This window comes from Orbicella faveolata, unplaced genomic scaffold, assembly GCF_042242905.1.
Source record: "Orbicella faveolata isolate gen_17 unplaced genomic scaffold, um_ofav_v1 contig_25, whole genome shotgun sequence".
Taxonomy (NCBI): domain Eukaryota; kingdom Metazoa; phylum Cnidaria; class Anthozoa; order Scleractinia; family Merulinidae; genus Orbicella; species Orbicella faveolata.
Window position 1 is genome coordinate 4,118,385 of NW_028301553.1, and position 12,763 is coordinate 4,131,147.

At 39.3% G+C, this 12,763-nt stretch overlaps 2 protein-coding genes across 3 annotated transcripts; both read right to left on the reverse strand.

Moving 5' to 3' along the window:
* Nucleotides 1-4,130: 4,130 nt before the first annotated feature.
* LOC110061876 (lysosome-associated membrane glycoprotein 1-like) lies at nt 4,131-10,500 on the reverse strand. Of its 2 annotated transcripts, none has more exons than XM_020768736.2 (5): nt 10,226-10,500; nt 7,551-7,708; nt 6,810-7,002; nt 5,940-6,113; nt 4,131-5,432 (listed from the first exon to the last, which is right to left on the reverse strand). In XM_020768736.2, the coding sequence occupies exons 1-5, from the start codon at nt 10,275-10,277 to the stop codon at nt 5,275-5,277; spliced, it is 735 nt and encodes a 244-aa protein (XP_020624395.1). In that variant the 5' UTR covers nt 10,278-10,500; the 3' UTR covers nt 4,131-5,274. The 2 variants fall into 2 exon arrangements, with proteins under 2 accessions (XP_020624395.1, XP_089151186.1); XM_089295060.1 differs by lacking the exon at nt 10,226-10,500 and adding an exon at nt 8,187-8,337.
* A 954-nt stretch (nt 10,501-11,454) lies between these two features.
* Nucleotides 11,455-12,751, reverse strand: LOC149108633 (COP9 signalosome complex subunit 9-like). Its single transcript, XM_089295062.1, has 3 exons — nt 12,568-12,751; nt 12,376-12,448; nt 11,455-11,909 (listed from the first exon to the last, which is right to left on the reverse strand). The coding sequence occupies exons 1-3, from the start codon at nt 12,637-12,639 to the stop codon at nt 11,872-11,874; spliced, it is 183 nt and encodes a 60-aa protein (XP_089151188.1). The 5' UTR covers nt 12,640-12,751; the 3' UTR covers nt 11,455-11,871.
* Nucleotides 12,752-12,763: the final 12 nt, after the last annotated feature.

Below are 12,763 nucleotides of genomic sequence, written 5' to 3' on the forward strand. Positions count from 1 at the left end.
CACGAGCCGTCTACCCACAGTGCAACTCGGCTGGGCGGAAGCAAAAATAGCCGGCGCCCGATTACCGGTAAACCAGAGACTTTCAGACTAGCCCTCCGGGCACATTTTAACATTTGACAATCTTTTTTTTTTCTGGTACAGTAAGAGCACCATGCAAAGCACAGTGTTACTTTGCTCTTTATTAACTTGATCACATATACCTGCACCAGCACTCCGTGGCGGGATGGGCAACCTTTGACAAATAACAATGTAGATGTAGTTGTAGATGTTAGCGTTCTCTGATTTCTGACGCTCACAAGATGGTCGAGATGGGGCGGGATAATGGCAAAGGAATCATATCTATAGTTTTTCACGAGTAAAGTATAGCTTTAAAACTCAACTGATGCATGTCTCCCGTCTTAAAGTTATACAATAACTCAGTTCGGAGAGTGTTACTTTTGTCAAATTCAGTCTTTTCAAGCAAAACAAAAAGGTCGCTATAAAATTCAACATTTCCCAAGAAATGAAAGTAAAATCTTGAAACGCGCGCAAGTTATTTAAGGAAAAAGATTTTTTGATAAACGTTAATAAAACAGTTAGTTGTCACAGTGTTGGAAATTAGCGCTCGCCCGCTCGCCAATGCGAGCGTGAAAAGCGTCGGGCGCCGGAGTACAAATCACCATAGTTAGACCATTCATCGCCCGAATGGCGAGTAAGTCTGGTACGTACTGATTTTCGTTTTTGAAAAATTGTTTAAGCTGGGATATTGATACCGGCTCCATTCCATTTTCCATTTTGGCAAGAATATCTCTAGACCAGTGCTTTATTATTACCTTTTTTAGCTTTCGAAATACCCAACTAATTTAGACAAAACGAAATACGGCTTCCTCGCGGTGATAATTTACATAACGGTTACACGTGTAGGAAGTAATTAGTACATGAGAATTGAAGATGGTGTGCGGGAGGAAGGAGGATGTTTGCTTGCTGAGGAATGAATCTCGCGAAGATTCGTCGATAAGAACTGTTTTGACAATTAAAGCACCTCCGTTGAAGTTATCTTTGGGTTTAAGGTCTTTCGGTATAATTTCTGATTGAAAGAGAAAATGTCAGCCTTTCACGCGCTAGCCTGCAGTGCAGGCGTCTTATTGGGGCGAGTTAGCGTTACAACCTTGCGACCGCCTTTTTAGACCGCCATGTTAGACGGTGGGGGATGGGGGAGGGGAAAATGAGATTTTCTTCGCTCCATCCCTCCCCTATCCTTCCTCTTGCCTATCATTCACACCCTTGGTAAAACTTTCTTTCTCTCCCCAGTCTTCCACTGCATGAAAAATTCAAGATGGCGGCTAAACTTTTTACGATGTGAGCGCTCGCTCGAAAAAATCTCGCCTGCTCTGCAGGCTATTCACGCGCCGATAAGTTGTTTACTCCACTCAGTAGGCCTTTAAAAAAATCGCCTAACCTAGATGTCTTTCCCGAAATTCTCAAAAAATCTTCAAAATATCACATAATTTTTTTTTTAATATCTTGAAAAAACCCCAAATATCTCTTATTTTTGTCTTAAGAATACATCAATTTTGAATCACTGAGGCAAAAAGTTTCAAAATTTTCTAGCATTAGCAGGAGTTAAGGAAGAACGCTCAGACACTTCAATGTCACCAGCATCCGCCATTTTTGAAAATTGCTGCTTCAGCACTTTTAGTGATACAGAATACATTTTTCGAGTAGGAAATCGCGGAACTGAATTGTTTCAAGCCATGACGGCAACGGCAATAAGAACCACAGGGAGCCCTAACATCCGTTTAGAATATGAATAATAGATTGGCCCAACCTTGTGTTTTGTGTGCCATTAGGGAGTTTACGAAACCACGACGCCGACGCCGAGGACAACGTCGATTAAAAATGAATTTATATTTTACCTACGAATCTCGCGATACTCTAAAGCCATTTACTATGTTTATCACTGTCAGAACTATCGCAAAACTAAATCCGAAACACAGCGATAAATTTGAAATAAAAATTTAAAAAATTAGCCGTCGTGATTCACGTTCTCCGGACAACGCAAAATTTGGCCATTTCAAGTTATTGTTTTGCAGAGGATGGCAAAGAAATGTACTAAGAATTATAACGCACGTGCACAGCCATTGTACTGCTCATTAATTCTTTTGTTCAGTGACGTTCCCGTTGCCGTTGCCGTCGTGGTTTCGTAAACTCCCTAATATTTTGAGTTTTTAATACGCGCGCCGTCTGCTTGTGCGAAGTTTGGAACCGAAATTAGGAAAATCGCTCGGAGCCTCGGAGCTTTAAGTCACTTTATTGAGTTATTTTTTTTGTAAAGAAAGTACCTCTTAGTCGTCGCGTCGGGTTTGTTATGGACGGGTTAATGGATGAGTGAGTGAGTGAGAGATGTATGTATGTCACACCAATCAGATTGGGTCTACTATAAACAGCCAGTCAAATTTCTTGTTGTAAAGGTAAATGGTATGTGAGAAGATCTGATCCCGATAAAGTTCAGAACGGCCATATTTATTCTTCTATAAAAGAGGAAGGAAGTATTCATATATTGGGTTTACTTCGACATTTTCTGTGGGTTAGGCTGAGGATTTTAATTATGAACGAGATGAGCCTGGAGGTTTGAAACAGTTCGTGAGTTAGTAGTATGCAAATGGAACGAGATATTTTCATTTTTAGTTACAAAGGTAACTTGATACTTTTGTTTTTCACTGGGAGTAAATTCAATTAGAGGTCACGAATCGTCGCTTCTAGTTCTTAGGACACGTTTTAGAGGAGACGAGACTATTTAGATTTGAAACAGTTCTAACGTTTACAATAGTAAGTGCAGGTAACGATTGTTTTGTTCTTGTTGCATGCAAATATAACGAGATATTTTTATTTTTGAGGTACGAAGGGTAATTTGATACTTGTTTTTCACAAGGGAGTAAACTCAGTTAAAGCTGACGAATCGTCACCACTCTTTCCCACGAGATGTATACTATCTTTAGTTACAAATGGTAACTTAACACTTTTGTTTTTTATATGGGAGTAAATTCAATTAGAGCTGACAAGTTATCGGTTATTGTTTCCAGGATATTAAACAAAAGAAAAGCTATTATTTTTGGACGGTTTTTACGTCTCTGCAGTAGCAGTTTAATAGTTTTTTTTGATGACATTCATTTCAGTCCGATATTTTTAAAGGTAAAAAGTATGAAAATTGCTCAAATGTTCTTTGAAGACTGCGTGGTACCAAGTTAAAGTGCAATTTAATTAAATCAGGCTTTCAAAGTGTCAGAGAGGTTTTTTTTCTCTTCCTTTCTATTTTCGGTGAAGTGGTGTTGTGTTGTGTAAAAAGGGTAAACTTACAACTCGTATAAAATGCGAAAAGGTCTCTTAATTAACTTGAGTATTTTGAGCGAAAATTCCTCTTGGGGGTTGAAAGGGCTATGTGATCGGTGAGTGAGGAAGTTATGCATGTGCGCGTGTCACACCAATCACAGTGTGGTTTGTATCAAAGAACGAATCAAATTGCTTGTTAGGAAATAAGATGGTATCTACATTAATCTGGAGACGTGTCGGATTACTGTAGTTTGTTCAGTCAAACATTTTATGGTTTACCACTTAGCTATCTCACAATGACCGATGTAACATCGCATGTACATCATAAATTCCCAGTTTCTTTCCTACTGTACATCGCAACCAAAAAACTCGTCAAATTAACCAAATCATTACAGTAAACAGCTCCATGAATGCTCCTATCTCCGACACTTTGAAAAAAAAAAAAACTCTTGCACGCCTTGCGTGCCTATGTTCTTGTGCTTCCGCTAATGCTTGCGGTTGCGCTGCTACAAGTGAAAACGAAATACCGCTCAGGCATAACACAGGCACAAGGATATTTACCACACGCGGTTGTTTGCCCAATGAAATTACCTCTCGCCTAAACAGTTTTCCCAAATGGCCCAAGATTCGGACGATTTTGCTCGTGCTTGTGTTTGCGTCGAATTTCGTTTTGACCTGGGTCATCCTTATTGCTTGCGTTTGTGCCTGCGCTTGTGGTTGCGTTGCTAGTGAAAACCAGGCTTTAGGAGATGTACGGAGGAGTTAGAGGAGCAAGAAAGAAGCGTAAGTGTTGCTCGAGTGCAGAGTAAGATGTGCAATACTTGTTATGGTTTTCTAAGTATTTATTTATGAAAATAACACCTGTAAATTACAGAGATTCCCTACACAAATATATATCCTGTCACCTCATAACCTTGGAACTGTTGTATTTCGTCTTTTCGATAACTTACAGCCAAAAATGTTTCAAATTTTTAGATTTCGATACAATCGTGGAATAATAATAATAATAATAATAATAATAATAATAATAATAATAATAATAAAAATAAAATATTCATGCTAGGTTAAAAGGTTAATTCCAAGCCACCTGTTGACTTCATTTAGGGTCCTGGTACAAAACCCATTAACCATTTACTGAGATAAAAGAGGGCTTAGTTTGCATGAAAATGAAATATCTGCAAGTAAAACTCATTCCCATATGAACTGTTTCACACCACAACTCACTTTAAAATGAAAATGGTCTATGGAACCCGAGGGGGGGGGGGGGGGGTTGAACAACTCCCATATAAATACAACAGGGGTGCTCATCATACCTTTTAGGGTTAAAAAAGTGGTTTTGGTACCTCTTGAGAGTGTTCAGCCTCAAAAGGAACTTTTGCGGTACCTTTAAGGGTATTGAGGTGAAAAAATATTACGGGAGATAACGTGTTATGTAAGGATTATTGGTATCTCTTGGGGGAGAAAAAAAATCAAGGCATGCCCACAAACAGGAACTTGATACCTCTGAGGGGTTCTTTTCAAAATTTCCGACGAGCACCCCCATCCTTTCTATAAGGGAGTCCCCCCCTGGCTATTGAACAGCTTGACTTGTTTGAGTGATTTTATGAAGCCAGTGCAAGTTAAATTAGATACAATTCAACACTAATTCCATTGCTGTCATTTGCTCAGTCTTATCATTGGATACTTTTTCACACATAAATTATGTAAACAAAATGCCCCGTCATTGCTTTCTTTGACATCAAACTACAATTGTAATGACCCCTTCAATTTGAACTGAGTTTGTACATCAGTAAAATGACTACAACATTTCGTGACAGAGCTACTGTAAACTACTGAAAACCCTCCACTGTCATCTTCTCACTTGTGTAGTGCTCTAGTCCAATGATCTTTAATTAATTTTTCACACAGCCTCCAATAATTTGGATTATTGATCACATTCATTATTTCCTTGCACCAAAATTAAAATCACATTTTCTCATAGCCAGGTTTCTTACAGCGGCCCACAAAATATGTAATGATAAGTATGATGACTAAGCCGGCCAACACACAACCCACAGCAGTTGGTACAACTGTGTCCACTGGTTCGGCAGGAGTTCCATTGCTACTTGAAGAACAAACATCAGCTGAGAAGCAAAAAGCAAGCAATCCCTCAGTCTATGTCATTTGTAATTAAATTCTTCAACAATTCAAAAGAAATAGATCCATCACAGACACTATTCATGCCACATTAAAGAACAGCTGCAATGCAGAATATGCATTCTGCAATTAATCACTCTGTAATTTTGAGATGTTGCAACATTGAGTCATTGAAAAAGTTCCCAAATGGCCTGTGAAACAACGTGCAGGGATGGTGAAGTGGTGAGAGCATTCCCCTCCCACCAATAGGGCCCAGGTTTGATTCTAGTCTGGTGCCAAATGTCGGTAGAGTTGGTCCTTGCCTTGCTCTGAGGGTTTTTCTCTGTGTTCTGTAATGTTTCCCCCCTTCTAGAAAACCAAGTTCCAAGTTCCAATTTGAACTGGACAGAGGACCCACATGGAAAGCCAGTGAGGGCTCCTCTGGCTTCCTCTCTAAATAATGTCCTAAATTTTATTTAATAGTTTCCTTCCAAGCAACACTTATGCCTTTTTACCTTTACCAAAGCTGTCACCAAATGGCTGCACCTTTATTTTCTTCATGGTCACTGTTACTGGCTCCTTGCTCTTTAATGCTATGTCCAGGCTCTTACTGCACTGAAAGCTTTTCTCTTTGTTTGCTGTTATCACTAGCTTGCTGGAGTCATTCTGCACAGCACTTACATTGGTCTCTTTCAATGGGAGAAATGGCATGACAAGGAAATCAACACAAAAAAAAATCAACAGTTACCTCAAAATATTAAATTATAAAATATCAAGCTGATTGTGTGTAAATGTTTCGCTAGCAAAGCAAATGCGTAACATGCTGATGTGGTTATGGCATGCATGAGAGGAAATCCAAAGTGTTGTGAGCAACGGTTCCTGCCTTATCTCTCACTGAGCAGAAAGAGAAGGAAATCTCCATCCTGCAGGGTACAAGGCTGTGCTTTGGACATAAAATAAGGTTCATGTGGAAAATGTCCCCTTTTTTGTGAAACATAAAATGTCTATTTTCTTTGCTGTGACTAGAGAAAGGACCTTCTGCATTGATCCACTGGAGTTTTCACCACCACAATCCTTTGGAAACGTAAACCCAACTACTGGTTGTTTTGAAATGCAAAATTCCTATAATCGATAACAACGCTATTGGAAAAAAAAGCTTACCAAAAAAAGACTTGATTTGAAGTTCTCGCACCATAAGGGAAAGGGAGAACAAAGCTGTTACATCAGGCCCCAGTTGTTCGAAGGCTGGATAAGGCTATCCACTGGACGAATCGATAAGTGTTGACAAAACAAACTACATTATCCACTGGATAGTGATTTATCCAGTGGATGGCACTATACAGCCTTTGAACAACGGAGGCCAGGTAGCTTGTAACATCACTGACCTGTTCTGTTATCAACTGTAGTTACTGCAGTGAAGGCAAGGCTGGTTGCTTTCCATTTTTCTTCCACATTTGTAAATGCCATGGAGAGAGTCAGGCTGGTCCCAAGATCTTCCCAAAAAAGAGTAACTGATGATGTTTCCTTACTGCAGCTTCCATCTGAATAAGCATTCAGTGGAAGAACATACTGAAGGACCTAAAAGAATCAGAAGATTGTGATGAGGGGATGTCAATCAATGTCAGTCAGACAACCACTTTATTTCTCTTTGATTAACATTAAAGGAGCTTAGTCACAGTATTTTGAGTTATTTTGGCCACCTAGACAAAATTACCTCTAAATTGCAGGAAGCCTGGAAACAATAGTTTACTAAGATAGAGAAAAACCAGAGAGATACATAATCATAACAATAAATCAAAAAGCAACAAGAATGGAGATTCCCATGGATTACCAATGACAAACTTGAAAAATTTAAGCTAAACTTTTCAATATGTGCAAACTGTGACGTAGCTCCTTAAACTGTCCAGAGCTCTCCCTAAGTGGGATGATAGTTGGTTACTCCAAACATTATCCTTCCATGAGGTTAACCAAACTGCCTACCATTGGGTGTAACAAATTATTATTTATTAGTGTAATACTCAATTTTAATCCTATTTTGTAAAATGTGGTCTTGGCCAAAAAGAATAACATGCAGGCTAAGGTGGGGAATTATGCCACTACATGTAGTTATTAACCACCAAACTTACTGTGTTATTCACTTGCACACTAACAGAACAAGACAAATCCAACAAGATACATATTTTTCCATCTTTATTAGATACATTAAAATGGCCATATCCCATTACTGGAGAAAGGGGACTTGATGCACTGTCATCACCAGCAATCAGTTTAACCACGACCAGACCTAGAATGCAGAAAAAAAAACAACAACAACAACAACATCTGAGACTACTATCAAAACCACTAGAGTACAGTAGTACAACTTCTGTTGTAAGTTTGAAATTGTTAAAAAGTTTGTGCCATGTACTAGTGTCTCGTCAGCAATACTGTGATTTTCGACAGCCTCTACCATTTGCCAAGTAAACATAATTTTTCTAGAAATATTTGTGTAGTGAACAGAGTGAGATACCTCATGAGATGTACTCAGCCTTAAAAAAGAAGGCACCTTCAATTTTAAAGGGTTCCATGCTGTTTTGCACTTAAAGTAAAAAATTCTGGAAATTTCAATCCACAGGAATAAGAGGCTTGGTTTGCCTTCTTAAAAGGTAGTCCAGAGAGGTACCATTTTCTATGAGAATTTTCCAGTGCAGCAAACTGATTTCCAAGCCTCTTTGAATATTACTTATGAATCAGAATTTTTGCAATTTTGACTACAGTCAAACCTCCACTGATGGCCATCCTTCTATACCCTGGTCCCAGAGGTTTTTCTTGATTTTTCTCTGCATGAGAGAGCTGCGAGAGAGCCGCGAAGCAATGAAAACACGAGTCGTGAAGCGGCGAGAGAGAAAAACCTCTAGCTACTTTGGACTTGAATCTCACTTTCATGCAGACGCCAGGGTCAGGATCTGACCCTCGGGCTTGGATTGGTTGATATTTTTACAAACACGCAAATCAATATGATTGGTTCGTTTGATTTGTAATACTGCGGGGATGGTGGGGATATCTGTCACTGCACTACTTGAGGTAAATTTTGCCTCTCTACCAGGGAAGGAATTTGTTTGCATAATACTTCAGTTCTCAGTTTATACACGTTCAAGATTCGCCTATGTTCGACATGGATTATGTTTCTGACAGTGTCTTCGAAGAAATTTTGACTTCGGTACTTAAACAGCATTTTCCAGAGGTTGAAAGTCTCACCGAACATCAAAAGAAAAGCCTTACTTGCAGTCATAAATCGCAAGGATGTGTTGTTCGCCATACTGCCAACCAGACATGGAAAATCAATTATATTTCAGTTGCTCTCTGATGTCTGCAAATACCTGTGCCTGTCAGGTTATTCATACCCTCATCATGGCACAATTTTGGTTGTGTGTCCTCTAAGTCTCTCGTGGACTCTCATATCCGCGAACTGCGAAACCGTGGCATTTCAGCGGCCAGTTTGAGCAGCGAAGACAAGAAGCTTATGTCTTTCTATTCGGAAGTTCCAAGTCCTTCTTACAAAACGAGTAAGTGGAGAAACATGCTCTGTAGTAATGTTTAACAAGACAGAACCTTCGCGATCGTTGCGGATGAAAACATTAATTCTTGCAAACACGCGCATTGACCCCGGCCAAGTAGGTCAAGTGATACCACTCTCCACCACCCGAGCGGAAACCATTAGCAGCTGATAAGCACGTGATTGCTAAGTTGCCATCGGTCCCTTTTGTAATTATCAATTTGATGCGTTTGACAGCTGGCGTCTGCATGAAAGTGAGATTCAAGTCCAAGGTAACCAGGGGTTTTTCTTTCTCGCCACTTCGCAACTCATGTTTGCCGCTTTGCGAAAAGAAGAAATATCAAGAAAAACCTCTGGGACCAGAGTAATCCTTCTACAATGGCCACTTTCTTGGTCCCAATGGACAGTCCATACATTTAAAATCTAACTTATTTTAACCTCTCTATAATGGCCACCTCTCCACAATGGCAATGGACGCTAAAACTCGTCCCAACCAGCTGAAACAATCTTTTGACACCGGCCATTAATCCACAATTGATAAACGGTGTATACAAAACCCCATTTTTAGTGTAAGAGGTCACCTAACTTGATTTGTACCATGTGTCGCTGATTTCTGTTTCTGTTTAGTTTCTGTTTTATTGATACATTTTGATTTATATATGCTAAAATAAGCATTTTTGACTGAAAAAATATTGCACCCCCCAAAACAACAAGAGTCATCAGTGGCAAATCTAGGGAAAGCCAGCCCCCCCCCTCCCCCCCCCCCCCCCCCCGCTTAATTTGGGCAAAAAACAAAAAAACGCAGAAGGAAGAAAAGCTGGCGGAGCAAGCAAAATAAAAAAAAGCCCCTCGCCCTCTTAGCTCAAGGTCTGGATCCGCCACTGGTCATCATACACTCCTACCTCCCCATAACGTGCATCCTCTGTTCCCAAGGCAAGATGGCCGTTGTGGAGAGGTTCCATTGTAAAAGGGAAAAACACCCCGCGTGACTCAAACCAAAGTCCATCCGTAAGAGAAAAGTTGCAAACAGATGAGGTCGCAAAGACGAATCTAGTTTTATCTCTCGCTCTCTTGGAGTAGATCGCTTACCACCAAGAGACCCTGCATGCTTACAAGCTGAAACGAAATTTTGCGCGTTACAACAGGCCGGCAAATTGTTATTTACCAGCGAAAAGCGTGACATTCTAAAAGAACGTTTTTCGGCAACAAAATATCCCAGTATCCTTCGTAATTTTGCAAAATAAAGCGCAAGAAACTCGTACTCACCGACAATAACATAACCATACAACCGTAAACAAGAGATGGTCTTCGCAGCCATGATTCAGAAGTCTCAAACAACAGCGTTTCGATCTATCAGCTACTATTGAACAGTCTTTTGGTTAGACAACTGGAACTGCAAGATCTACCTGATATCTGTTGTACTTTAAAGCGGTATTTTCTAATGCGATCACAATATTTCTAAAAGAGCATTCAACACGCTTCTGCGAACAAAACATCAATCAACTCGTCCCAGACAGAGATGAACATGTGACAACAGACTTCTCAAACTCGGTTGGGTAGGGTAGGGGTGGAGTGCTGTGACGAAGCTTGGGTTGGGCCTGACAGGAGGTTATTTACTTACTTTTCAGAAATAAGATTCTGAAACATCATATAGCAGCTCTCAGCTAATGTCATGGTCTATATATTTACTCATTTTGTATAAAAAATACATAAAATGGAGAAAGATTTGGCAATAAAAAATACAAAATTTATTGACAACTTGACTAAGTTTTTAATGGACACAAAGGCCATTAATATCACTGTAGAAGGTGTGGTGTGACCCATGCTGATACTTAACACACTGGATTCCAGGTCTAATAGCATGGTATATTCAAGTGCTTGCTTGGGGCATTCTGTTTATATGTCAGTTGGGCAAGAAACTTTTTCTCTCTCAGAGGTAACAGTAGTTTCAGTTCCAGTGAACTCTTACAGCCAGGTGAAATGTTTTAAAACCTGTCCTGACCAGCATTCCTCTTGCAGGGAGAAGCTTTCATTCTTTTACTGTAACCCACTGGGAGGGCCATAGCTAGTAACAGACAAACCAAGGCACTTGCTTCAGTCATTGTTTTTTGTTTTGTTGTTTACAGTCATCATAAACACCCAAAATACCTAGGAAGAGAATTAAGCCATGGACATTGTCTCAGTCATAATTTTTTCTGGTTTCAGCCCTGGTCACATCATCTGCTTAGTTACACAGAGGCCATCTAATGATTGATAGATGGCACCAGGAATAAAATTACTGTTTCATTTGACTTTAAATCAAAATTTCCAGATGTTCTGGCTGAATGGTTGCTTATCTTGGTTTCTAACTGTGTAATTCTTAAATAATTTGCCACTTTATGAAGCTGGAATGAACTCCCAAGGTATGGAAGACATAAATACTGTTGGACTTAATATTTTACTTATATAGCTTTGTTGATTCATGTTTTTGGATTTGATCACAACACAAACCTGTCTTAAAAAATTATCACAACCATTTATTTACTTTTTCAAAACGGTTCAACATAGAGCAAAAAAACAGCATAACAGTTTTACAAATACAGGAGTCAACTTGCCTCTAATTTTATGCTATGTATGCATTCACACATCCTTGGAGACCTGGGGGCAGGTAGTGGTGGTGGGGAACAGTCTAAACAGGTGAAAAAAAAATTTGGGCGAGGAAAAGTCAAGAACGAGAAACTTCACCTTGTTCTTGACTTTTCTTCGTCCGGCTTTTTTCTCGCACTGTTTAGACTTTTCCCCACCCCACTAACTGCCCCTGGGTCTCCGAGGATGGTATTCACATAACGTCTTTATTTACATCATGTTTGACTGTATGCTTTCAAGTCTCATTGAAAATTATTTACAAAGTTATAGTAAATTATTCTAATTCTTCACTGAAGGTCATCATCATCAAAGAGGTCATCAAAATCTAGAAAGCAAACAAAACAAGTTTACAAGCGTTATTTGATCCTTGTGATATTCATTGTTGTAACAATTTTGTAATCTATAGGACAAACAAGTATATATGTCAATAATTTGTGTAAGTAATCACATGACTTCAAGTGCAATTCTGAAAAAAACATTCCATGAGCCCGTAGGGCGAGTGCAATTTGTAGTCTTTGAAAAATTTATGAATATTACTATTTATTTAATCCAAATTGCATGAGAAAATTTATTTGATTACTTGTTTAAATCAATACACATGCAATTTAATTTCAACCTTTTGTGCTTAATTTCATTTTTCTGCACTGTTTGGGACAAAATGACATTCTCTCAGCCAATCAGCAGGCTGAAATCTTTGCATGTAAGCTTATATTGTTGACTAGGAAAACACGGCAAAGGTTTTAGCTATAAATTATTAAGCTAAAAAGTACAAGGTATAAGCTTATATGTACTGTTAAAGAAGTCTCCATGGACTGCTCTCTCATTTGCTGCTAGCTCAATGAGCATTCCACCACCTGATGCAGCCTAACAATGAAAAGTAAGGGAACAAAACCGGAAAACTTGAATGAACAAATGTACACAGCGGAAGAGGTTGTTCGCATGCATGGAATGGTGGATATAATTCAGATAAATCAAATCGTTACCTCATCCATTTCCATCCACCCAGCATCTCCATCGGGAAACATTTCATCTTGGGCCACACCTGCAGGCTTCATTTGGCTAAAATACAGCGTAGAATACACAGGAAATCTGAGAAATTTAGAGGAACTTAGTCACTTTGCTAAACGAACTCTACCTACCACGCTGCAACAGTTAAATGACCGATTATTATGAATCACC

Coding starts and splice junctions, on each gene's coding strand:
- LOC110061876 (XM_020768736.2), bottom strand. CDS start 10,277: ATGGCTGCGAAGACCATCTCTTGTTTACGGTTGTATGGTTATGTTATT. Junction 6,114..6,809: donor TACAGTTGATAACAGAACAG/GTCAGTGATGTT, acceptor TCCCATTGAAAG/AGACCAATGTAAGTGCTGTG. Junction 5,433..5,939: donor TGGTGACAGCTTTGGTAAAG/GTAAAAAGGCAT, acceptor TTTGCTTCTCAG/CTGATGTTTGTTCTTCAAGT.
- LOC149108633 (XM_089295062.1), bottom strand. CDS start 12,639: ATGAAGCCTGCAGGTGTGGCCCAAGATGAAATGTTTCCCGATGGAGAT. Junction 12,449..12,567: donor GGTGGATGGAAATGGATGAG/GTAACGATTTGA, acceptor TTTCATTGTTAG/GCTGCATCAGGTGGTGGAAT. Junction 11,910..12,375: donor CCATGGAGACTTCTTTAACA/GTACATATAAGC, acceptor TTTGCTTTCTAG/ATTTTGATGACCTCTTTGAT.